Source organism: Zeugodacus cucurbitae, chromosome 6 (assembly GCF_028554725.1).
Source record: "Zeugodacus cucurbitae isolate PBARC_wt_2022May chromosome 6, idZeuCucr1.2, whole genome shotgun sequence".
In the NCBI taxonomy this organism is placed as follows: domain Eukaryota; kingdom Metazoa; phylum Arthropoda; class Insecta; order Diptera; family Tephritidae; genus Zeugodacus; species Zeugodacus cucurbitae.
Window position 1 is genome coordinate 20,792,642 of NC_071671.1, and position 27,413 is coordinate 20,820,054.

At 34.3% G+C, this 27,413-nt stretch overlaps 1 protein-coding gene across 8 annotated transcripts in view; it reads right to left on the minus strand.

Annotated features, from left to right (window-relative positions):
- Nucleotides 1-5,730: 5,730 nt before the first annotated feature.
- LOC105220342 (protein kinase C, brain isozyme) overlaps nt 5,731-27,413 on the minus strand; it is a 699,782-nt gene continuing 678,099 nt past the window's right edge. For 7 of the 8 annotated variants that reach the window (XM_054234421.1, XM_054234417.1, XM_054234418.1 and 4 more), the window contains 10 exons: nt 12,714-12,842; nt 12,179-12,335; nt 11,660-11,777; nt 11,283-11,393; nt 11,050-11,178; nt 10,587-10,852; nt 10,106-10,307; nt 8,910-9,098; nt 6,169-6,309; nt 5,731-6,041 (listed from right to left, as the gene is read on the minus strand). In XM_054234421.1, the coding sequence (XP_054090396.1) occupies nt 5,889-6,041; nt 6,169-6,309; nt 8,910-9,098; nt 10,106-10,307; nt 10,587-10,852; nt 11,050-11,178; nt 11,283-11,393; nt 11,660-11,777; nt 12,179-12,335; nt 12,714-12,842 (1,595 nt within the window). In that variant the 3' untranslated portion in view covers nt 5,731-5,888. Of the gene's footprint in view, nt 6,042-6,168; nt 6,310-8,909; nt 9,099-10,105; nt 10,308-10,586; nt 10,853-11,049; nt 11,179-11,282; nt 11,394-11,659; nt 11,778-12,178; nt 12,336-12,713; nt 12,843-24,858; nt 24,971-27,413 lie in introns of all 8 variants that reach the window. The other variant, XM_054234416.1, reaches the window with a different exon arrangement.

The window sequence follows — 27,413 nt, forward strand, 5'->3', positions numbered from 1 at the left end:
ACACTCATACAAATAACCTTTCACTGTTTTTATCTGCGTGTGTGTTTGTAGTACTTAAGTACTTGGCAATTTCACGTGTTCAATTACAGGTAAAAGTATGCACTTGCCGCTTTTATACTTTATTACATTTTCGATTTTATTTTGAACAAACATTTTTGCACACAGTCGAACTTGACAGTTACGTATTTTATATGCGTTGATGCCAGGAAATATGTAATATATGTATATATGTATATGAATAAATGCATATACTCTATATATGAATTTTGGTTTGTGAAATTGTATCACTTTATGCCAGAAAATCCTTCGAAAATATTTGCATATTGCGCTTAATTTATTTTTTCATTAAATTATTATAACTTTTACAATAGTACTTTTTTTATAATAGTACTAAATTTTAGTACTAAAATTTTAATTGTCAAAACAAGCCTATACTTTGATGGTACAGCTGGATAATGTACTTTAGCTTAAAATTTAGAACATAAAATCTACGATGATGAAATTTAAATACTTTTGATAGTAATTTTTACTGTCTTAAATTGGTGTACTAAATTTTGAAGCTCAAGTAATTAATTCATAGTAATTAAAATCAGTTTTCTAAAATACATGATTTTCATAAAACGAGCATCGAATTATCATTTAGTGCTAAACTCAAGTTTAGTCAAAAAATAAGATATGACCTATAAACGAAACACTCAGCAACAAACACTTAATATTCACACCGCTACATATATATATATTCGTAAGTAAACACACTTATTTCCTCTCTTTCGCTCCCTCTCTTATACGTTTTCACGCTCCACTCACTAGCCAAATGACAAGTTTTCCGCCTACACAGTGAGGCGCCTAACTATAGACTACACTTCTTTTTATTCGCATGATAAGGCGAGCACCGCCTCACCAACAGCACTTTCATGCGACACAGCTGTGTGGCATCACATCATTTCTTTCTGCTATTCATTGTTTAGCTCATTGAATTCATCAATTGTGCTTTTCTTTGTTTTTTGCATTATCGGCTACAAAGACTTCCACTTCACACGGTGCTGGCTGACTGGCTGCCTGCCCATGTCCATGTCCTTGCCACCCACCCACACACACCATTGAATTATCATTAGGAAAAGCAGTTTATGAGCTTTTTGTATAAGAAAAAAGACAAAAGTATGTGCAGAGTTTACGAATGCTCACTTGTTTTCCTAGTACCGTTCATTCTCAGGAACGGCTACCAACACAAACGCGCTCATCTTTGCTGCACAGAGGCGGGTGCGTATCTTCGCTGCAACCAGATAATGGTCCGAGTCTATATTTGGTCCTCGGAGCGTACGCACGTCTAAAACACTGGAGACATATCTTCCGTCTATCACAACGTGATCGATTTGGTTACGCGTGTTGCGATCAGGAGACAGCCAAGTAGCTTGGTGTATTTTCTTATGCTGGAACCTGGTACTACAGACGACCATATTTCGGGCCCCAGCGAAGTCGATCAGCCTCAGGCCGTTTGGCGATGTTTCGTCATGGAGGCTGAATTTTCCGACTGTTGTGCCAAAGACACCTTCTTTACCCACCCTGGCGTTAAAATCACCAAGCACGACTTTTACATCGTGGCGGGGGCAGCGCTCATAGGTGCGTTCTAGGCGCTCATAGAAAGCATCTTTGGTCACATCGTCCTTCTCTTCCGTTGGGGCGTGGGCGCAAATCAGCGATATGTTGAAGAACCTCGCTTTGATGTGTATATGTATGTACATATACCAACTGTTAAATATTGATTAGCAAATATTATATCTTGCCTTTGGCTTGAAAGGTCTGATGGTGATTTCAGTACTAACTTGCTATGTAAGTAATAACTTTAACAATTTAAAAAATTGGTTTAATACTAATATTCTACCACTAATTTCTTTTAATGTACTCAACATAAAAAAACTTTTTTTTAATGAATAGAAACTTATTATGCATAAATTTTAAATTCGAATTCTAATTAAATTCAATCGATAGTGTCCATTTTCTACTTCATTGACATTTTTGCACACTTTCGTAGACACACAGGCGCACACCCTATAAAACGGCATGTTAATGAATAAAGTGTATTTATATCTACGTACATACATAGTATTTATATGCAAAGGCCATAATCATTCATATTCATTTGTATACTCTCGCAACAAAGTTGCTAAAGAGAGTATTATAGTTTTGTTCACATAACGGTTGTTTATAAGTCCTAAAACTGAACGAGTGAGATATAGTTTTTAATATACCAAAGTCATCAGGGTGACGAGTAGAGTGGAAATCCTCATGTCTGTCTGTCCGTCCGTCCGTGCAAGCTGTAACTTGAGTAAGAATTGAGATCTCTTGATAAAACTTGATACACGTATTTCTTGGCACCATAAGAAGGTTATGTTCGAAGATGAGCGAAATCGGACCCTGCCACTCCCACACAAATGGCGATAACCGAAAACCTATAAAGAGCTATAACTAAGCCGTAAATTAAGCTATGAAAGTATAATTGGGTATAAAGGATCGTTCTAGGAAGGGGCATATTTGAATATAATTTTTTTGGGAAAGTGGGCGTGGCCCGCCCCCTACTAAGTTTTTTGTACATATCTCGTAAGCTACTAAAGGTATATCAAGGAAACTTTCTAAAGTCGTTTCTTTTAAGTACTTCCTTATATAGTTCAAAAATGGAAATCGGATTATAATCACGTCCACCTCCCATACAAAGGTTATGTTGAAAACTACTAAAAATTCTTTAATTCAGTAATGAAAAACACCAAAAACCTTAAATTTCATTATAAAGATACTACAGAAGAGTTACACTCAAATTGGTATATACAATTTTGAATGGGCGTGGTTCCGCCCACTTATCGGTCACAAACCATTTCTCCGAAACTACTCGACAAATTTCAATGAAATTCGGTTCATAATATTTTACAGGCTTCTCAACAACAAATCGATTGCGAAAAGCACACAACCAACAACAAGCTACTATACCCTCGTCAGCGCTCGCTCCAATTACTAATTTGCTCGTGTCGAACATTTGAGTGGGCAGTAAAATCTTCAATTTCCTTCTTTCACAACATAAAATGATGAGCTTTTTATTATCTTATATATTTGAAATGTAAACAGGTAATAATGTATTAATGAGGGCTTAGTTTTACATATTTTTGCATTGAAAACATTAAATCAAAAATTGTCAGAAGTTTTAATTACAAAAACCTAATTTTCTTTAAAAAATAATTGATTTCTACATTTCTATATTTTCTTCTAACCATAGAATTTTTTTTTTTGGGTTATGTCAAAACCCGAACCCAAAAACATAACATACACAAAGCAAGATCCCCAGGTCAGTACCAAAAGTTTTTTTGTGTATCTGTATTATTAAAGGCTCTCCATTAATAAATAATGATCGTATACAAATGTGTATGTGTGTGCACATACATATTCACTACGCTGCCTCACGAATGCATTGCCAGTTGTGGCTGTGGCTTTCAACTGACATTTCCCCAAAAATGTATTCTTCCTTGTAGCAACTCATACCGCCAACTGATGACTTTGCTACTTGTAGGTGACTTAAATACAAACCCATAAACCGATATTGCATTTGCATACCAAGTCATGTTGCGTAATGTCATGCTATGCAATGCTATGTCATACGTGTTTACAGTTTTCATAGCAAAGTTGTAATGCTTGCGTATCCTTATGCATACATAGTATGTTTGTATGTATACTCTAACTCTTGTATAAAGCAGCAGCAACACAGAAGAACTTACTGGCACATGGCTGCTTCAACTTGTGCCAGCTCCGTTCTGTTTATATCTTTATAGTAGATAATAATTCACCGTCACCGCTTTTACACTTTGAGAATCTCTTACTTACTTTGAACTTTTCTATTGGAGAATTAGAGGATAAAATTTCCAAGCCACCATACGATAGAAATGTTGTATGTTTTTAATTTGATGGGTTTTAGGAATGCCTGGAAGCTTTGAAAGCCCCAAAAGCGAAAATTAGACTTGATAAGAATCTTTCAAATATGCAGTTTTTATGTAGACAAGGCATACCTTAAAGATATTGCTTTTCAAAATTTATAAAATATGTTGTTATAATTTAATTTTATTCCAAAAAAAAGTTTTAGCAAAAAATTGTCAGTTTTAGCCCAAAATTTTACGCACAATTTTTTTTTTTACACCTAGTACTAAGTTCTTTATAATTGAGATACTTCTCATCAAATTGAGAAAACCTGTTTCCCTTTGTGTTCTAAAATTATATTTTGTACAAAGAACGTCTCATGAAAGAAACCCTTTAACTTATCAGAATGAAAAGGGTTTTACTAAAGAGAAAACACAAGCACTAAAAACGACTTTTGTACTAAAACACATCTCCATAATACATAACATGTAATGCCAAACTTTAGCTGCTACTGCTTTAAAAAAGAATAATGTAAAAATTACGTAATATATTACTAAACAGTAGTACTAAAAACTTATATTGAAGCCTAGGATTCTATTTTTGACACCAAAACTGAAACATTTTAAGTTTTGTTTTGTACTAAAAATTTATTTGTACTAAAATTTAAAATATCTTAAATAAATATTATTAAGTTTTAAACGGAACAAATTACCACAACCACACTAATTCAAACCAGCATTTATTTTTTTAGCTGTACTACAAATATCCTTTCTATCGAAGTTTCAGTAGCAACTGAGCGAGATATTTGTGTACTAAAACTTTTGTTCTAAAAAATCTAAGGTATAAGTTTTACGTATATATACACAAAAGTATTAAAGTATGTACTTAAGATTAGTGCCAAAAATTCTTTAGGTATGTATGTGATTGGCGTGGAAACCGTTTAGCCGGTAATAGCCGAAAATGATGTACTAAAATTAATAATACTACAAGGTTCTGAGATCACTTAACATCGTAAAATAGCTTACTTTTAGGTTGATTTTGAAACAGCACTCACCTTTATTCTTGTTCTTCAAAAAACACCACAAGTACTAATGTTGGCGTACTGTCTTCGAATGAATATACGAGTAAATTATGTTGTATTTATTAATTTTTCTAGAAATCTAATCAAAGTAAATGGATTACCACTTAACTTTATTCGCTCATCAATTACATTATATATATATTTTAAACATTGCTAAATTCCGGATTCATATACGAGAAACATATAAAGTCATTCTGATCGATCATAAACAACTTATCAGCTGGTGCCAAGACAGTTTTCTCGGTGATAAAAGCTTTATCGGAATTCGAGATCTCCGTGAGATGTTTTTATATGAACGACGAAATATTAGTATCCCTTCTATTAGCTTTAAGCTCGAAAGTACAATAGGCAGCTCCAGTTCCCTAGCTTCCGATTCCCACTCAATATTCCTGAAGAATGGATGTTTTGTAACCTCAAAGCGTTAATAGCGTCTAACACTCAAACGATTATTTGTCTACTTAGCGACGAACTGTGGAGTGAAAACGAATGTTGCGAACGAGCTTTATGAGTATGAAAAATACTTACGCTGGTTATGACATCCATAGCTTCCTCAGAAAAATGCTTCGAAAAGACGATTTTCTTATCTTTGATATTTTTGAGTGTGATTTCCTCATCCTCAGCCTCGAAGGGACTTTATCCAGTCAACATTTCGTAAATCAAAACACCATAAGACCACCAATTGACGGTATAGTTATAGGATTCATAGTTCACGATCTGAAGTGAAACGTCCATAGATCTGCATGTGATACATAATAATACCGCTCTTATTCCATAACGAAGAAAAGGCGACCTTGAAAAACAAAAGAGCCTATTTCGCTTTCCTCCGATTCGTCTTTGTTTTCTACACACGCCGCCCGAACATAATTCCTTCACGTATGTGGGAGAGTGTGTGTCTCCTGGTGTAGCGTATTTAAACGGGCAGCGCATAGTCCGGATTCACGTAGGAGAAGCCCACAAATTCCGTTTGATCCAAATTCATCATAAATACTTTATCCGTTGGTGTCAGATCCGTTTTCTCCGAAGTGAATTGCTTATCGAAATTTGAGACATCTTTGCGATGTTTCTGTGTCAGTTTGTAGGTGTGTGTTTGCGTAGTTCAAGGTATTTGCATATTAAGTTCACAGAGCGTAGTGTGAAAGCAGAAGAATTAATTTGGGGAAAATATTTAGGGGTTTTTTGCTTTCACTTACTATTTTCGGCTTAAATGGTGGTTGCACTTCACGATTCTCAATTTTCTCCCAATCGATGCGTCGAAAGAATGGATGTACACGCACATCCGCCTCGCCAGTGGCTCCACAACCGAGCCGCTTGTTCGGTTGCTTGGTGAGGAACTGGAAAAAGAAGAGACAGGAATGTGGTTCAGTGATTAACAAAATACTCAAAGATCATGTCGGTATATTAAAGTAGAGGAAGTTCACGTAAGCGAGGAAAGTTTTTGATTGTCATTCACTTTGGAGTGGCCAGAAACGATTCTTCTCTACATGGTTCAAGCAGCTCACGACTTCCGGTTTTAGATCAAGTATCCTCTGGGTAGCCAACAAACTCCCGTTTGGAGGCGAGCTAAAGAAGAGGTTGTGCGCAGGGTTTGGGACCCATCAAATAAAAACGAAGTACCAATGAAAAATCGACGAAAGACTCGGATGAGAAATCCCCTTTTTGCTGACGCCCCCTGCAAATGTTCCAAGGATTATGATTTGAGAGTATGCACCTGGAAGGTCCGGCCCCTGCCCTGCAAATTGATGCCTTTGCCCAGCAGATTGATGTCCTCATACGACAAAAGGCTGACGTCACCGCCATCCAAGACGTGCGATGGACGGGACAAAGACGGAAGAAGTTGGGTCCTTGTGACATCTACTACAGCGGCCATATAAAGGAGCTAAAATTTGGTGTTGGATTTGTGGTGGGAGAGAGACTCTGCCCCGTAGGAAGAGAAGGACGATGCGACCAAAGATACTTTCTATGAGCGCCTAGAACACACCTATGAGCGCTGCCCCAGCCACGTTGTCAAAATCGTGCTTAGCGATTTCAACGCTAGGGTGGGTGAAGAAGGTGTTTTTGGCACAACAGTCGGAAAATTCAGCCTCCATGACGAAACATCGCCAAACGGCCTGAGGCTGATCGACTTCGCTGGGGCCCGAAATATGGTCGTCTGTAGTACCAGATTCCAGCATAAGAAAATTCATCAAGCAACATGGCTGTCTCCTGATCGAAACACACGTAACCAAATCGATCCTATTGTGATAGACGGAAGACATGTCTCCTGTGTTTTAGACGTGCGTACGCTCCGAGGACGAAATATAGACTCGACAGACAGATAATGATCTGGTAGCAGCAAAAGACGCACCCGCCTTTGTGCAGCAAATAACGCCCGTCAACAAACACAAGGAAGGTTCGACTTCGAAAGGCTGCAATCGCAACAGACAGCGAAGAAATACTCTACTCGACTAGCACAACTGCTCTCTGAGAGCACTCACCAGCACCTCGGTATAAGGGAACTGTGGAACGGCATTTCAAACTCACTGCGTACCGCTGCAGCCGAAACAATTGGATTTCGGCGACGACAAAAAACAAGCTGGTACGATGAGGAATGCCGTCTCGCAGCGGAGAGAAAACGGACTGCCTACCTCGCAACGTTGCAAACAACCACAACACGTGCGGGATGGGATAGATACCGAGAGCTGAAGAGGGAAGCGAGACGCATCTGCAGACAAAAAAAGAAAGAGGCCGAAATGCGTGGGTACGAAGAGCTTGAGAAGCTGGCAGACAGAGGTATTGCTCGAAAATTTTACGAAAAAATTAAGCGACTTAACGAAGGTTTCAAGACCGAAGCATCCTCTTGTAGAGACCAAGATGGTAATCTGGTAACCGATGTCCAGAGCATACTGGGATTATGGAGGGAACAGTTCTCCGACCTGCTGAATGGCAGTGAAAGTACAACACCAGGAGATGGCGAACCAGATTCTCCAATCTATGACGTTGGAATAGATATTCCATTACCCGACCATGAAGAAATTCGAATAGCAATTACCCGCTTGAAGAACAACAAAGCGGCAGGGGCCGATGGATTACCGGCTGAGCTATTCAAATACGGCGGCGAAGAACTGATAAGGTGCATGCAACAGCTTCTTTGCAGAATATGGTCGGAAGAAAGCATGGGATAAGCCTCCTAAATATCGCATACAAGGTTCTATCGAGCGTACTGTGTGAAAGACTAAAGCCCACCGTCAACAAACAGAACTGTTGTCCACTGCACTAAAGAATTCTAAGTGCCCATTTGTATTCATTTCTGATCATTTTAGAAACTGATTCAGACAGTGGGCAATTTTTTAACCAAATTTTTCGTAAATAATATTTCCAATTAACAAAACTTAAACCATCTAAATCCCTACACTAATATAAATTCTAAATATATAATTATAATTCACAAAACTCAACAAAAGCCATTTTATAGAACCCCTATAAACACTGCTGCCAAAATATGCTTATTCACTAAAGTATTCCGCAACAACATGCTTTAAACCTTTCACATTTTCAGCATAAAATTTAAATCCAGTTAGTACAGTTATTTACAATTTGCAAGGTCACTAAAATTTTATGCAAAAAGGATGCCATAAACAAAGAACACTGTTGGCGTTTATAACTACTCGTATTTCACATTCAATTTATATATGCACGAGTGTCGGCTGTGTTGCCGGACATTTAAAATTAATTTATGCTTAACAATATATGTATGCATATTTAATGAAGTCCAGCCAAAGCGACAGTAAACAAAACAAAACAAAAATGCAAATATAAACAAACAGTTGATAGCTTAAGGCTTTAAGCCTTTGTCGTGCTGTAAAACGCAGCAAAAATAAATCGAATAAAGCTTGGCATAAGTTCAGAGAGCGTAATTATTTTTAAATAACTCTGTTTGCTGCATTTTACTTACCCCTTTGCACGCCTCTTTGGCCTCCTTGCTCAAACTCTTAGGATAGGAGACACTGTGATCGGTAATGGCAGCAAACAACTCTTCTTCATCCTCACCATCGAACGGTGGCTGGCCGACGAGCATTTCGTAGAGCAAAACGCCATAGGCCCACCAATCTACCGATTTGCCATAGGGTTGATATAGAATGATCTGTTGAGGGAAATTGAGAATTAAAGATTGGTAGGTGATGATAATTGTGGAGAAGTAGCAATAAGGGATTTAAAAAATATGTTTGAACTAGCTGTATTTTAGGTAATGCCTAAAATTTTGATCTTAAGGTGGAGGCCTACTTGAGAAATCAAAATATGAAGATTATCTATTGAAAACATTGATTGGATAAGCTCTAAGAAGCTTTTTAAAGCTTTTACTATTATGCGACAAATTACGAATTATCCAATATTTTAAGCGTATTTAAGATACATATATTTGTGACAGTAGATATGAAAGCTTTAAGAAACTTTCCAAACTTTTACTATTATTAGACTAGTTATACAATATTTTAGATGTAATTAAGTTAAGGAATTAAAATTCTATATACATTTAAACAGTAGAGTGAAAAAAGCTTTTGAGAGCTTTTACTAATGTATGAAATTTAATGAAACACTCAATATTTTAAACGTAGGTAAGATAAAGATAAAATTCTACATAAATTTGCGACAATAGATTTTAAAACTTTATTAAGATTTTGAAAGCTTTTATGTTTATACGATGAATTACAAATTATCCAATAGTTTAAATGTATTTAAGATAAGGATTAAGAGTTCTGAAATGCAAATATTATCGAAAACTTCTATTTAACTGCAATATATGGCATTATTGCTTGCCGACTATCGCCGACATAGTCCTAGAGTCAACAAGTAGTCTAGAATCACAATCTAAATTGCTACGCAGATAAATAAACAAAAAATTGGACTGCCTTTTAAGGCAACCAAGTCCAAAACGCACACAGCCACACACATATTGATTTTTATTGGAACTAATTAGTGTCAGCAGACAGATACAATTCAACGCAGACACTTAAACGAAATGTTGTGTTTTTCTTTGAAATGAAATCGAAATGTGTGTCCCATTTATTTTAGCAACTGCTTGCACCAATAACAACACAAACATAAAAGAGTTTCCCTTTCAAGGACTGCATTGCGTATCCTTTTACTCACCTCGGGTGCTATGTAGTCGGGTGTGCCACAAAATGTCTTTGTTGTCTTATCTCCAATAATATTCTCCTTACACATGCCAAAGTCGGCAATTTTCACATGACCATCGGCATCCAACAGCACATTGTCCAATTTCAAATCACGATACAAAATGCCTTTACTGTGTAGAAAGAAGAGCCCAGCGGCGATTTCGGCTGCGTAAAAGCTAATAGAAAGTAGACAAAAAGAGAAATCGAAGAAACAAATAAAAAGGTGTGTTTGTAAAGAAAATAATGTAGTAAAATGAAAAAAAAAAAACGTTTTAAAGTGATATTGTGAAAAGAAACCAGTATAAATAATACACTGCCGAGATTGGCCACTTCACAGAGGTCAATCAACGCCATAAAAGTCACATGCGCCAGAGGTTAGTCAATACAATCGAATGGTTGGTTTTTTTTCTTTTTGGCTTTCTTTTTTGTTTTGTTTTCTTCTTTATTATACTTACACCGCTACCGGCTCCTTGAATTTGCCAAATTGTTGTATTTGAAACATTAAATCGCCACCATTGACATACTCCATGACAAAGAAGAGACGATCCAGTGTTTGGAAGCATGAGTGCAGCTGCACTAGGAATGGCGGCTTCTCGCCCAAAGCCAAAACACGTTTCTCAATCATTGTGCACTCGACATCATCGTCTTGTATAATGACATCCTTTTTCAGTATTTTAATGGCGTAGAGATCTTCGGTGCCCTTGCGTTCGGCCAACATGACCTGTAGCAGGTTGAGAAGCGAAAAAAACAGTTATGAAAAAAGGAGAAGTTTTATGATTTTTCAGGAATATCTTATAACTTTTTAAGTAAAAAATGAGTCAATAAAACTTTCTCCAAATCTACAAACATAAACACTCTTTAAAATTGTATACAAACAAACTTAAGCTATCAATAACATGACAATTGCTTTTCACTCACCTTGCCGAATGAACCTTTGCCCAGCACTTTTATGAAATTGAAATCTGTGGCACGTATCATATCCTTTTTGGATTGTGTCTGTCCATTTGTATCGCGGCGCATCACCAGTGGTTTCTTTTGTGATGATTTCTGCGAATGAAATGCGAGTAGAATGTGGTAAGTAAGTTAATAAGGTAAGAGTGAGGTATCAAATAATATTTCTCAAATTGGCTTATTTGGTTTTTGCAATTTACCCTCATTTGACTTTTGAGTTTAAGTAGATCCTGTGTGGCATCGGCGCATGGCACATTGTAGTATTCGCCCTCCTCTTGTGTGAGCAATTTGAACCAGCCATCCGCGGGATTCTGGAAAATTTGAAATTTGAAAGAGGCATTGAAAGATTTCAGAATGTAACAAACATTTTTCAATAGGAGTAAAGTTTCTTAAAAAACTTATTCGAACCTAGAGGATTCAAGTTCGAAAAGGAAGATTAGAATATAGTAGTTTAAGAGTCTCATCTGTGTCTTAGTTTTAGAATGAAGATGTGATTTGTGCTTTATTACTCTCCATCATATCACAATCGATTCACGATAAGCCTACTTCTATGGCATTCTTAACTGTATAAATGTACCTTAATAACTTCCGATATGCCAAAGGATAAAGCGCCCATAAAATCATTGCGCGATGTACGATCCCAATCCCAGACCTCGATAAGTACACGCCGATCTTTGTCTTCTGGCTTAAGATCACTGAAATAAGATACAGTTTTCAAATTATATTATGTATATAGCAAAATTCAAACAGTTGTCCCGAAAAGCTTGTTTTATTTATTGGACATCCAGTGTGTAGGATTTAATTCGTTTTCTTTCAAAATACATATGGAATGGAAATCAAACTACCATGTGGCCATGGAAAAGCTTTTAAGAACTTTCAACTCCAAGTAAGGTTAGATACTTTTATAAGTCGTTAACTGTAGCTTTCATACTAAGCTAGTAAGCTTTCAAAGAATAGTCAAAATTTGAACACTTTTTAGAGCTTTTGCTTTTAGAAGCTTTCACATTGAACAAAAGAGCTTTCACATAATATAACAAACTTTTCCAAGTTTATTGATCACTTAGCCGTGCTTACTACCGTATTAATAATTACTCACTATTTGATGGTCTCATTCCAAATGGGATTCAGACATGCTTTAATGGTGCGCGTCTTCTTCTTTGACTTTTCATGCTCATCTGGAATGAGTTTAACCTTAACATAGGGATCGCTAAGACCATTCGGGTCCATTGGAATGAGATTACGGCCTTCTTTGACTGAAATGAAGTCGGATTTTTTTAAATTTAATTTAAATGTATTTATTAACACTAATATTTAAATATCACATGAAGTGCATATCTTATTGAAAATCACTTAAAAAGGTGAATACTAAGAATTTGAAATATTGAAGAGGGGCAATTTTTTACAAATAAGTTGAAAACAGAATAATAAAAATAAAATAATTTCATTGAAAATTAAGTTTAAAAATTAAATAAATAAAGTTTATAAAAAATAATTGAAAAGAAACAAATAAAAGATATTATAAAAACATTTTAAATTAAATTATATATTAAAATTATATAAAATATTTTTTATACCAAAAGTCTATAAAAGCATTCAAAAAGTGGCATTAAACTCCAATTGACCCAACTTACTTTGCACAGTCAGCAAATTCTCCTTCACATTCAATTCCAAATTGATGCGCCCACGGCGTTCGGTGTGATCGCAACCGCATAAGCTCGGAACATTCTCCTTGCAGCGAGCATGCACATTCATATCACATACTGTTTGTTTGTTGTTAGAGTAAAAGCCAAGTAGAGGGGGAAAAGTAGCGAAAAAAGTGTGGGTTTATTAAAAAGTATATTCAAATCAGTATATACATATGTATTTAGCATAAAATGAGAAAAAGAAAAAAACTTATGTAAACAACTTGTAGCTGTCATTAAACTAACTAAACTCCATCTGTACTAAGCTGCGCGCCAAGTGAAAGTGAATGTGTATCAAAAAGTCATAAAAGAAATTTTCAAAAAGCTAAACAAATACGCGCACACTCTCACGTAAGAACACAATATTTACAGCCAATAAAGAACCCAAACACACTTAGTTATGGACACACACACATACATAGCGGTTACACTTTCAACACACGCTTACATTTTAAATTAGATTTTATTTTTATCAACGAGTTTTTGTATGTAATTTTGTGTAAATTTTCTTACCTATACGAAAAATTTTTAAAAGTAGGACCTTATCGTTTTCAAAGTCTATTTATATCAAATGAAGTCAAAGGACGAAGTGGTGAAATCGTCTTTCCTTTTTAAAATTCCGAAATATTTTAAGCTCCCAATTAATAAACAAAGCTCAGCTTCTTTATAAAGTGTGACCAAAAGATTCAAGATATTCCCAATTTACTTTTTCACTGTTTTCTCAATATATGTACATACATATGCACATACCTTCAGTCTTTTAACTGTATCGAGCCCTTTTTAAGACAACACTTTCAACTATATCATCTTATAAGGTATTCCTCTTAGAATTAAAATTACCTAACTGCTACACTTTAATCCATATCGGAAACTTCAAATTTTAGTTTGGTTTCTTTTTTGCTGCTTAACAGAGTTGATCTTATTTCCAAGATACACTCCGTTTTCTTTTGGATGTACGAGTACGAGGATGTACGAGTAGTGCATAAATTGCCCACAGAAGTCGATTAAAAATTCCGACAAAAAGATTATTAAAAGACATCCCAAAACTTCATAGTGATGATAACCTATTTACAGAGCTTCATCAATAACATTTAGGGTTATAGCCTCTTCAGAGTTGTCACAATACAACTACGATCAGTATATTGTGTATTGTATAAAACATACTTCTTCATTCTATATCCACTGAATTAGAGAGCCGAACTGTTATTAATATATTAAAGTCTTGTATATTGAGATTTTCAATAATAAAAATATTCATTTGCGAAAGTCACACAATTAAAATATTAACATACTGCTTATAGAAATTAACTTTTTGATTTTTCAAATTCTCCTAACCTTACTTATTATTCCCTTTCAAGCCCAATGTTGCCTATATGCAACATTATACTTACCGGCTTCTAATTCTCGTTATTTAAATGTTTTGACCAGCGGTTTTTTGAAATATGTAGACTTACGTGTTGTGCACGCTTACAGTTAAATTTGTTATAAGCTGTACACGTATTCATTCAGTAGGCATTCTCCGCAGAGTGGAATTGTCAAAATCGGTTTGGCGACAAAGGTTATACAAAAGTGGTTTTACAAAAAGTGTTCAAAAACATAAAAATAATTGTTTTATTTTAAAATAAAGTGAACTATATAAATAAGCAGAGATAAGATAGTTATTTAAAAAAAAAAATCGTGAGAAAAGTGTTTAGTTTATTTATAATAATTTAATTTTTGCCTATAAGCAACATCCTGTAAATAATGAACCAGGATACATAGGACTAGGAAATTTTTATCACTTCATATTTGAGCTGAGACTAATATATAAATCTCCTAAAAAAAACATTAGCTTCGCCCATTTTAATTCGGGCATGAGAGGGTTAATTGAAGGCATAAATTATTGAAGTCAAATCAAAGTTGTTTATTGGACATATCCTAACTAATGACTGAAGCCTAAAATTAGAGAATTAATTTGCTATAAGTTATTTGAATCTAACATACCATCTTATAAACTGGAAATTATGGCGGTAAAAGATTTAAAGATAACATATGTCGTGTTTTAACTGGATAGTAAACTTAAGTCAACTTAATCAAACTAATTTGAAGTTATGAACTTATTTCAAGTTGAATCAACTTAACATAACCATACTTCAGTTTACCTTAACCTTTACCTAATCTTCTCTTTTTTGGATGAACCAATTATTCTTGATAAAATCAATTATAACTAACCTCATTACTAATAAAACGTATTAAAGGCTATAAATCTACTCAACATAACTTAAATTATTATGAACCAGAAAGCTGAGTTTTAAAAGTGAAAATATTAAAGGAAATGCTTCAAGTAATTTCTAAATTACTTTTCTAAGGTCATTTTGATTCACTTCATTCACTTGACTTCGCTATGAATTTCACTGATTGACATAATTATCAAGCAATTTGCAATCAACAAGCTTTTGCGCTGAGCGCGGAAATTGAAACGAACAGCAGCAACAAGGGAAACCAGCAAATTGAAGTAAATATCCTGCGGCAATTAACGCAGCAACTAATGAATGGTATATACATTTGCATATTCGTATTTACCGTAAATCAATAGTAAATCAACTCGTTAAAATGGGCAACAGGGGAATGCCATTTAAATGGCAAACGGAAATTATGATTTCGAGACAAGTTGTCGATAATAAAATGTATTTGTTGTAAATAGTTAGTAATTGTTGTTATTGTTTGTGACATTACCTGCAATAACTAAATAATCTTTAATTGGAGTTATCACATAATAGCACAGTGTGGCATTATTGTTGGTGTTGCAACGTGTGGCATGCAACAAGTTTTCACGTGTCAATGTAAATCATTCCTGAACCGAACATAGCCTAAGCAATGTTGCATTGCAATTCAATTCGTATTCAATTACGATTTGATTAGTTGGCGTGCGTTGAATACGGTGCGGAATATTCGTGCGGAAATTGAAAGCTCAATGAATGCACGCGATTTATTTACGAAGATCAGAGAAGCACACGTTTGTGTGGAGAGTTTGCAACAGGTCGCAACAATTTTTCACTTTTCCAGTTTTACCTGCATGGCTGGCATTATAGACACATTTGTGTATTGTCATGGTATGTAGGAAAAAATGTGGAAAATATGAAATGTGCCCAGAGCTTTTAGCGGGAATTATTGGAGCATGTCTAATGTGCATTCAATGTTCCTGCTCGAGGCAGGCATGCAACTCACTAACTATTAGAAAACAAAAAAAATATTCCGTGTTATTATTACAAAAGTAAAACTAAGTGTTGTTGCAGCGAACACAGGGGAAGCGAAATGAAAAAAGAATAATTAAAAATGCCTCAAAAGCTGCAAAGCCATTTTTGCAAAAGTAGGCAGCGGAACATAATAAGCGTGTACATAATGGACAACGTTATGGAGCTGCGTAAAATCCATCAAACGAATGGCTTTTAACGTGACTAAGCAGATGACTAGTAAACATAGAGTGACACTCCAAAATAGCCATAAAAATATTAAGCATTATTTTATGTTCAGAGTAAGTGGCAGTTGTTGGGGATAAAGAAATTGCAGAAAGTGAAGGAAGGTACAAAAATGCCGGTCAGCAAAGAAAAACATTTTGTGTAGAAAATTCAGATCAATTTTGTCTTTGAAATTTTTATGCCAGTTTTTGAATAAACATTACCAATATGTCCTAACGTTGTTTGTGACAATTTCAATTGATAAATAGTGTTCTGAGTACAATTCTGCTCAATATTTGAAGGTATAGAAATTTTATACCAATTTATAAATCAACTTATATCTCTTTAAAACTTCATTTTTTAATACATATATTCTAAGTAGTTTAAATTTTACTCAGCTTTGTACAAAACTTGTATATTAAATTTATACCAGTTATACCATTTATCGAATTATGCTTTAACACTTTTTTTGTTTTACTTTGTAGTTATTTACGACGATTTTAATATTTTATCCGGTTGGTATTGCAAAATTTAAACAAATAAATTTTTATACCAGTTATAAAAATTTTGTTGTGTAAAACAATGTATGTTTTTTAAATTTGTACATTTGAGATAAAAAAAATCCAAATTTAAATGCAGATCTTAATCCATTAAAATTTTAGTTCATTTGGAACCACCATTTATACCAGCTTGAAAATTTAAATTATGCCAGTTATAGTATTTATTATTGATATAAACTGATTAGATCTAAGTATATTTGTATTAATAACTTCAAAGCTATGGTCAATATTGTAATTAGAGTATCCCCTTCCAAATGTCCATTTAATCAGATTAAAAATCCAATAAAATTATATTCATTGACCTCACGTCAATCACCCTCTTCAATCGCTGCAATTCAACTGATATAAGTCTATCTATTTTCGTATAATCTCCTCAACACACTTCAGGCTACTACTAACAGTTTTACATTGTTGTTGGACGCTTCCATCGGCTATATTTAGCAAGAATTACTACCACGAATTGTATATTTATTAGAATAAGGGTCATATTAGAGAAATTGTTAAGCCAAGTGTAAAAGTAGTTTTACCATCTAACGGCACCGTGGTTTGTGGTGAGGTTATGTAGCAGCCAAAGTATACGTAAAAACAGCCAAAGTGTAAAAGCAACAGTTAGCCATATATCTCCTGCCGGCTGAAACCAATAACTATGCAGACCAAGGCTCATCAGCCAGTGTAATGTACGCGCATAGCCATTTAACCAATCGCTTGCGTGCAACTTACTAACCTGCGCCGCCAATAAACCCAGCTCAACTTCTATAGTTTGTTACACAAACAAAGCAGCTGCGAGTGGGCTGTGTTGACAAATAAGCCCGTTAACTAACCGCCAACGACATCACCATGTGAACTTGGTTCTTAAGGTTAAGATTGTTGGACGAATTGTATGTAATTGTAAATAGTATGCCTGGAGAAGGGATTCACGATTCTTTCGGTGCTTTTCAGTTGTAATGAGTGTGCATAAACGGAAAGGTGATAGAATTAAATTAAAAATATAGTCATATGATAACAATGGAATTATACCTAGACGTTTTATTGACCCGCACTCACCTTTTGGTTATACACTCACACCTGTTCCCAAATAAAACAAATATCCACTTCCCGAATAGATTCTTACTTGATCAAACTTATAGTTTCTATTAACGGATTTAAATTAATTCTCAAATGATATAATTATTAGGAGGGATAATTCAAATATAATTCAAAACGATGTCACGTGACGACTTGTACTCGACGGCGTATCGAAAAAAAGAGGGGGAGATCGCCTATGCGATCCCTTTTTGTATTAAATTATGTGGCCGGTGTGGTGTCCTCGTTCGTGCTGTTATCGTGCTGATGTATTTGTGTGTAGTGGTGTATCGGTGTGTAGTATTGATGTGTAGCGCGCTCTTAAGTGTTGTATGATGTGGATGGTAAGTGGTGATGTGGTGAGTGTGGTGAATGTAGCGTGTTAGTGATGTGTACTTTCATGTGGAAATGGTGTGTGATTAGTTGTGTTGTGTTGTGCGTGTTGTGTTGTTGAGACTCATTTAACCAATACCAATTTAAAAAACCTATTTGTCATTAAAAATGTATCATCATTCATCAACTGGTCGAAAATATTTAAATACGGGAAAGGGCATTTACACCAATTTTTAATAAACTTTTAAACTGGTATAAATCTGTATAAATCTATGAAAGTGTAAAAGTATTCCAATAGAACCAAATTTGAATAAAAATTTTCCAAACGGAGAATAAAATAAGTTTTAGAAAACATCTTCAACTGGTATAATCTAGTATAAAAATTGTAAAAGTGCCAAAGCTATGTTTGTAATAACTTTTTCTTCTAAATATATAATTAAACAAGTAAGAAAAGGCAAAGTTCGGGCGAAACCGATCATTTCATGCTCTCGCAATTTATTGATCTAGATTTATAAAGATAACACAATTCGACCCATATATTCGGCATAAAGATCAATTGAATAAAGAAAATCATCATAGATAGTATATCGGGACCGATTTCACTCGTTTTCGCCGCCAAAATAAAATATATCGAAGACTATACGCTCACTTAATATTATATTACCTATAATTAGGTATATGGGATCTGGGGGAAGTTATGACCTGATTTTAACCATTTTTGGTACAGAGAGAAACTGATATAAGAAAAAAATTCAGAGGGAATGAATTATATTAAAATATCTGAGAGATATACCTTTATTTTCGGTAAAAAAATTACCCTTAGGCTCTGAGTTCTTCATGTTCGATACCAGGGGCCTTGAAAAGTCATGGTCCGATTTTGACAATTTTTCCACAAATGTCACAGCTAAAATACATTATTTGTGTAAAGTTTTATTCCGCTATCTTAATTGGTTCCTAACGTATATATTATAAAGTGAACGAATCAGAAGAATTCAAAATTTAGTTATATGGGTAGTAGGCGTGGTTGTTAACCGATTTCGCCCATATTCCACCCGTGTCAACAGGGTGCCAAGAAAGTGTTATATACCGAATATCATTGAAATCGGTCGAGTGGTTCCTGAGATATGGTTTTTGACCCAAAAAACGCCATGACCATTTTCCATTTTGTAAAAAAATCTCAGTGCAGCTTCTTTCTGATATTTTTTCGATAAAATTTAGTGGCTAAAAGAAACGACTGGAGATAGTTTGGTTTATAAAGCTTTATTGGTTTGCAAGATATATACAAAAAACCTATTCGGGTACGGGGTCACGCCCACTTAAAAAAAAAATACATCCAAATGTGCCCCTCCCTAATGCGATCCTATGTTCCAACTTTTATTTCCATAACTTTGTTTATGGCTTAGTATTGACATTGTATAAGTTTTACGTTTTCGCCATTTTGTGGGCGTGGCAGTGGATCGATTTTGCCCATCTTCAAAAGCAATATATATTTTTTGTTGTATTTTTTGTGAAAAGCACATACAAAAATATTATTCTAGAAAATTATTTGTTTTACATTTCTTTATTTCCTATGTTTTTTGCTATTTTTTCGTCAGTGCTTTATAGTGATTCCGTCATTTTTGCTTATACACTTATTTCGTATTTCGTTCTTTGTTTGCATTTAAGTGTTATTTGTATGCAAAATTTGTCGAAAATTGTGGTTGTCCAAAGCACAGTGAAGGAACCAAAGCATTAATGTGGGCTGACGCGCTTGAGAAGGTTGCGCTTTCTATGCCGTCTATTGAGATTTGTTTGTATTTACTTTGAAGGGTGTTTAAATAGGTTACTAGTTAAATTGTTTGTGTTTATTTTGTAAGAAAAAAGTGGTAGAAGACAATTTTAAATTGTATTTACGGTTATTTTCTGCTTAAAATATGAATTAGACTACTTACTCATTAAAAATTTGAAATTTAATTTTTTTATAATATTTATTTTTTGTTTCCAAACACCTTCCACTTTTATTTTATTTAGTTTGAGGAATGGTTAAAATAAGCCTATGAATACCAAGAATTATTTCTCCTTCGAATAAATGTTCCTCATACGCCCCGTGTCACCAGCTGTTATTTAGTACAAAAAAAAAAAAAAAATAAACTCTACGGCCATTTAAATGCTACGAAAATGTCTTTGTGGATGTAATTTTGTTGACAATATGTTAAATATATCTAAAAGAATTTTTTAACGACTTTTTTACTTTTATTTCGTTACTAGCTTTTACCCGCGACTTCGTCCGCATAAGTTTTTTTCGTTTTCTCCCGGCTGTAAGTCCCCCTGCAACAATGTCCCACTATCGTATTCCGGTCCTCAACTTCACATCAAAATTTCTTCAAAAGCAACCTAAGCACTTAATGGATAGCTTCGAATGTTTCCTTAGTAAATATAAAAAGTAAATAATGTAAATCGGTTTAAAATACTACTAACTACCTACCTGCCAACCCCCGATGTTAGACAGTGTGACATCCGCAACATTGTCTTAATGTAAGTAGTATAATTATGTAGGAAGCTAAAAATAAGAGGCCTTATTACTGTAGTACATTTTTGTAAACTATGTTCTTTGTTTTTCCCTCTCTGGCCAACATATGGAGATTCTGTGGACTTGAAACACGTGAGCAAGCCACGTATAATTGTCCGTGAAAAAAACAACTCTTCTAAATTAATGCCGGCTACTTTTAATGTTTGCCCCTGAGCTTTATTTAAACGATCTTCTCCAATTTTAAGAAGTGCAGCAGCATATTGTCCAGATTGTACATCATTGTGTAGTTGTACTCTCATATTTGTAGACAGACTAAACGTTTTTACGTGCACCCATAACGTTGACGCTTTTAAACACGCATTTTTTTCATCTGCAGGGGTGCCTTTAGTGATAACCGGCAAAGTCTGTCTATCTCCTAACTAAATTTTATCAAAATCCGTTCAGCCGTTTATGCATGATAGAGGAAAATTCCCAGCAAAAACCATAAAAAAATCACTAAATTCAGTTTTCTGCCTACTTCCTACCCTCTAAGTACGATGACGTGATCATTTTGATCTTATATCCGTTTTTAGGTAACCATCTATTACCTTACTAAATTTCATCAAAATCCGTTCAGCCGTTTAGACGTGAAAGAGCAAAAGTCCGAACAAAAACGACTAAAAATCACTAACTCAATTCAGTTAGTAACAGACAGACAGAGTGACTTTCGCATTTATAATATTAATATGGATGTAACGACAGAAGAAAGTCACAATAAATATAGAAAAATTATAAACAGTTGAAACTATATTCAATTGAGTTATTACATTACATACGGTATTACAGTATTCAGGGTTGAAACTTCATGACTGTAAAACTTCATTACTGAAGTAGCTAAATTTGACAATTTTTTGACAAACAATTGTTTTATCTTTCGTAAAAATTTTTTTTTTAATATAAAGTACCCTATGTTGCTTCTAGTACCTTCAAGAGTATATGTACAAAGTTTCATGATGATCGGTTTAGTAGTTTTTGCGTGAAAGCGTAACAAACAAACTTACATTCGCATTTATAATATTATATAGATATAGATATAGATTAAATACCTAGTATTTAGTACTATGTGCATTAATGTTACGTATACGCCTCAGCACTTCAGTGAGTTATTATACTCTCGCAACATGTTGCACAGAGTATTATAGTTTTGTTCACATAGCGGTTGTTTGTATCACCCAGAAATAAAAGAGTTAGATATGGTCAGGGATAGATATAAATGATCAGGATGACGAGTGGAGTTGAAATCCGGATGTCTGTACGTCCGTCTGTCCATGCAAGCTATAACTTGAGTAAAAATTTAGATATCTTAATGAAACATGGAACACATATTCCTTGGCACCCTGAGGAGGTAGCTTTCGAAGATGGTCAAAATTGGTTCACTGCCACGCCCACAAAATGGCGAAAACCGAAAACACATAAAGTGTCATAACTAAACCATAAATAAAGTTATGAAAGTAAAATTTGGAATAAGGGATCGCACTAGGAAGGGGCATATTTGGGTGTAATTTTTTTGGGGAAGTGGACGTGGCCCCAAATAGGTTTTTTGTATATATCTTGTAAACCAATAAAGCTATATAAACCAAACTTTCTGCAGTCGTTTCTTTTCCTTATACAGTCCACAAATGAAAGAAATCGGATAGTACCCACCTCCAACTCACTAACGAAAAACGTCTAACACTAAATTTTACATAAGAAATATCAGATGGAAGATGTACTAAGATTTGTTTACAAAATAAGCGTGGCGTCGCCCACTTATGGGTCAAAAACCATACCTCAGGAACTACTCGACCGATTTCAATGAAATTCGGTACATAACACTTTCTTGACACCCTCATGACACGGGTGGAATATGGGCGAAATCGGTTCACAACTACGCCTACTTCCCATATACCTCAATTTTGAATTCTACTGATAAGTTCACTTTATAATGAAGATAGCGGAATAAAACTTTACACAAATAGTGCATATAATCTCTGGCTTCACTTGTGAAAAAATTGTCGAAAACGGACCATAACTTTTCAAGGCCTCAGATTAATTTTATCCGAAAATATGGGTAAATCTCTCAGATAATTTAATGTAATTCAGAGGAAATTGTTTTCTTCTAATAGGGTGTCTCTGTTCCAAAAATTATTAAAATCGGGTAATAACATCTCCATATACCTCATTGTAAGTTTTTCAAAAGTATCTTATCCTAGCTCCTATATACCTAATTATAGGTTTTTCAAAAATACGGTAGGCTTTATTCCGCATATATGTATTGGTTAATATGTGAGATATCTTAACAAAATTAAGTGAGCGTATAGTCTTGGATATAGTGTACCTTGCTGGTGAAAATGAATGAAATCGGTTCAGGAATTACCTCAGCCCTCATATACTATATATGACGATTTTCGTTATTCTATTAAACTTTATGCCGAATTTATGGGTTAATTTGTATGTTATCTTAATAAATTTTCTTCAATAAAATGCGAGAGTATAAAATGTTCGGTTGCACCCGAACTTAGCCTTTTCTTACTTGTTGTTATTTAAAATTTAATATATTTTTGTTTTGTTTCAGATAAAACTCTGGATGATTTTGTTTCTATGCGGAGCATCCATTTTTTTTTTCAAGATTTCAAATAGATGCAAGCTTTCTCCACGTATCTGCTGCGGATGTATCTTCTACGGAAGGTAATGCTGCCTTTCAGAATGCTTTACGAAAAGTAAGCCAGTTAAAAGTCGTAAATGACACTGCTGAAAGGGCCGTTAAATTAATGCAAGACTTTAATGGACTAATCACAGCCGAAGATGAGCAAAACCAATTTTTATTACGATGTGTTCAGGAACATAGGCACTTATATCCAGATTGTAAAAAAAAGACTCTAAAAAGAAGTTATCCTGCTTAATTTTAAGGTTCTTTCAATAAATATTTGTCTACCCTAACCACTTTGTTTTATTTAATAGCGTTTTAATAAATTTTACAGTAACACAAATAATAGATAGGATATATCTCAGAATAATGGCTATATACTAAGACAAAGAAAACTTTGGGGGGTTGGTCGGCACGAGTTGCACTCGTCGTAGAAAAATTAAAATTTATATTTGAGTATATATTTACATTTATAAAAAATATATAGGGTAGGCGTTTTGAATTTCTAAAAAAATCGTCATATAAGGGTAACCCTAATATATATTTATATAGTATATATAGAATCAAATTGTAAGCAACTGTGTTAAATACTATGTAATGAATTCAAGCATTGACTATGTAATAAAGAACATACACTTCTTCATTGGAGTTCTCAGCTAAAACCTCAACCAGAAAACATTGCTTGTAATTAAATAAAATATTTACAGAAGTATTCGATGTAAGTTCCTTTTGTTTTGATCATTGCTTCGATCGAGCAAGTTCTGTTTTTTTTGCAAATTAATTTTTTTGAGCTTCAAGCATCATACGGTGTAAATTAAAATTTCTTTGGAGTAAAATCGACTAAGGTGACTGAGACGAGCACACACACTCTTGGACTTCTACTAAGACGTTTTAAAAGAAAACCAGTTTCTTTTGCTACGAACATTTCTTTATATCGGGAGTTCCTTACGAATGGGGGTTTTTTAGTTACTATTTTTTTTTATTTACTATAATTTTTATGGGGGATGGGGTCATATGTAGAAGTTCACGCAAGTGAGGAAAGTTTCTGATTGCCATTCACTTGGGAGTGGCCAGGAACGATTCTTTTTCATATGACTCAAGCAGCTCACGACTTCCGGTTTTTTTTCTATAAAGTGTTATTGTAAACAACGAAAAATGGAAAAGTGTATAGAAACAGAGTGCCTATTAAATGAATGAATAGAAAAAATTACAAAAAAATTCTTGAAAAATAGTTTAACAGAAAAGTAGAAAAGTAGTAACTGCATACAAGAAAGCTCTTAAAAAATGCTAATTAAATATAACTGTAATCGAAGAAGGCAGTTGAAAGTAAGTAGCAACAAAAATTACAGAACAATGCTGATTAACAGTTGTTGAACAAAAACATTACACGCTTTTTATAAAGCCACACACAGGTTCACCCATATACATATACATTCACGAACAAAATAACTCTAAACGCGTTAGGGCTACTTAAAGCTATTATATTTATTGTTGGCATTGTACAGATGGCGCTGCGCCACAACTTTACCTCGACACCTGAGCCCTTTATGGGTGATGCCATGCAGCAGCGAGCCGCAATGATCGCAAAACATCGGCGACAGGAAGGAGATATGCTGCCATTTGTGCGGCATCTGATGGGCCTGGGAATAGGTGAGAAAACTGATGGAAAATTAACATAAAGCTTAGCGGTAGTAGTTGCTGTTAAAAAACTAAATTCGTACGGAAATACTTAGCGATAAGTGAAAGTGCTTCAGAAGGAGAGATAAAGAGGGAGACAGATAGAAATCAAAGTAAAGTAGAAAACAAATGATCAAACAGCAAATAAAGAATACAGTAGAAACCGAAGTATAAAATAGTAAAAAAAGGATTCAAGAGAAAGAAAAAACATACAAGTGATAGTGGAAGAACCTTAGATTATGAGAAAGAAAGAAAATGGGCGTAGAAAGTAAAGAATAAAAGTCGATTAAAGTGGCAAGGTGGGTTTAATGAGCATTAGCCAATTGAGTTTGTCAAATTTATATGGTTGCATGTAGCCCAAATGTTTTATTTCGTTTTATTGCGCTTCCCGTAAATGCAGATGTTACACAAATATCATGAGGAATAAATGCCATTCACGCGAATTGAAATAACAGAGCAAAATGCGCTTACACAAATGTAGCTAAGCACTTTACACATGCATAACTACAGCATGTAAATACAGTTACGATATATACACACACACAATTGTACAAAGAAACCGAAATGTCGAAAAATGGGTGAGAAATGGCTGATGTGATAAGTGAAAATTCAACTGTTATTTTTTGCAAAATTTTTTCTCATGTTGCATATACGCCTGGTTGTTTGCAGTACAACATAGAATACAAGTTAAGTTGACTACTAAAGCCAGTGATAAGAAATGCTCCATTGGGACATGATTTCACTTAAGTTTAAAGACTTGCTGGAACATTGAAGCTTTGTAATAGCAACCGCATTTGAGCGGAATATGTAAATGAGACTTTTATACAACATTATTTTTATATTAGATGAGAACAGAAGATTTTTTTTGTTTTGTTTAAAAAAAAAATTATTTATAATTATTTCATTGAAAAAACTGGACATCTACCAATAAAAAATTGATAAAATTTCTCAAAATTCCAAATTTCAAAATTTCAACTCTAGTTACACAAATTACAGTTTTAAGTTGGATTTCTCAATTCACATTTTACTATTTACTTTTTAGAAATATTCGCTTTTATATTATATAGGTTTTTTTAATATTTAATCTGTATCTTGACCAAACGAAAGTGTATAACTTTAGGATTGACGAATTTATTTACTAAGGCAATTGTTAATCTTTCCTATTTACAGAAATAAAGAGAACCTTAATGGTCCATAGCTTTAAAGCATACCAGAATTCGTTGAAAGAGCTAAACGAATTTAAATACGACTTATAGATGCTGCTGCCTTATAAATATTTATTCGATTTTTAAACTCTCGCAAAAAAGTTGCTAGCAACAAAATTGCTAGAGAGTATTATAGTTTTGTTCACATAACGGTTGTTTGTAACACCCAAAACTAAACGAGTTAGATATAGGGTTATATATACCAAAGTGATCAGGGTGAAGAGTGGAGTTCAAATCCGAATGTCTGTCTGTCCGTCCGTCCGTCCGTTTGTGCAAGCTGTAACTTAAGTAAAAATTAAGATATCTTGATAAAACTTGACACACTTATTTCTTGGCACCATAGGAAGGTTGCTGGATTTTTGTACATATCTCGGAAACCCACAGAGGTATATAAACCAAACTTTCTGCAGTCGTTTTTTTTAGCCACTTTCTAATACAGTCCAAAAATGAAAGAAATCGGATAATAACCACGCCCACTTCTCATACAAAAGTTAGGTTGAAAATTACTAAAAGTGGGTTAACTCACTAACGAAAAACGTCAGAAACACTAAATTTCACATAAGAAATGGCAGATGGAAGCTGCACTCAGATTTTTTTACAAAATGAAAAATAGGCGTGGCGTCGCCCACTTATGGGTCAAAAACTATATCTCAAGAACTACTCGACCGATTTCAATGAAACTTGGTTTGTAATAGTTTCTTTACATCCCAATGATATGTTGTGAAAAAAATTGTGCCAAATCGCTTCACAACCCCGCCTACTTCCTATATACCAGAACTTTGAAGACAATCTGAATCGTTAACTTTACAATATATAAAGTAAGGACTAGTGAAGATATCGATGCAGAACTTTGCACAAATACTACCATTATAGTGTGGCAGACCCATAATATAAATAATGTTAAATAAATAAATTGCGAGAGTATAAAATGTTCGGTTACAGCCGAACTTAACCCTTCCTTACTTGTTGTATGTAACATTTTTTAAGTAATTAATAGAATTATGAACTAATATTCATTTTGAATTTTGTCAAACTCAGTGACACTAAATTGACAAATTAATGGCACGTACATCTATTGCATATTTAAAAGAGGTTACGAAGTGGTTAAATTTCATACAAACTTTATTGACGAGTAAAAATGTTAATGTCGCTAATGTCGCTAATAAAATGACAACCACTGCCATTGAATTTGAAATAATGA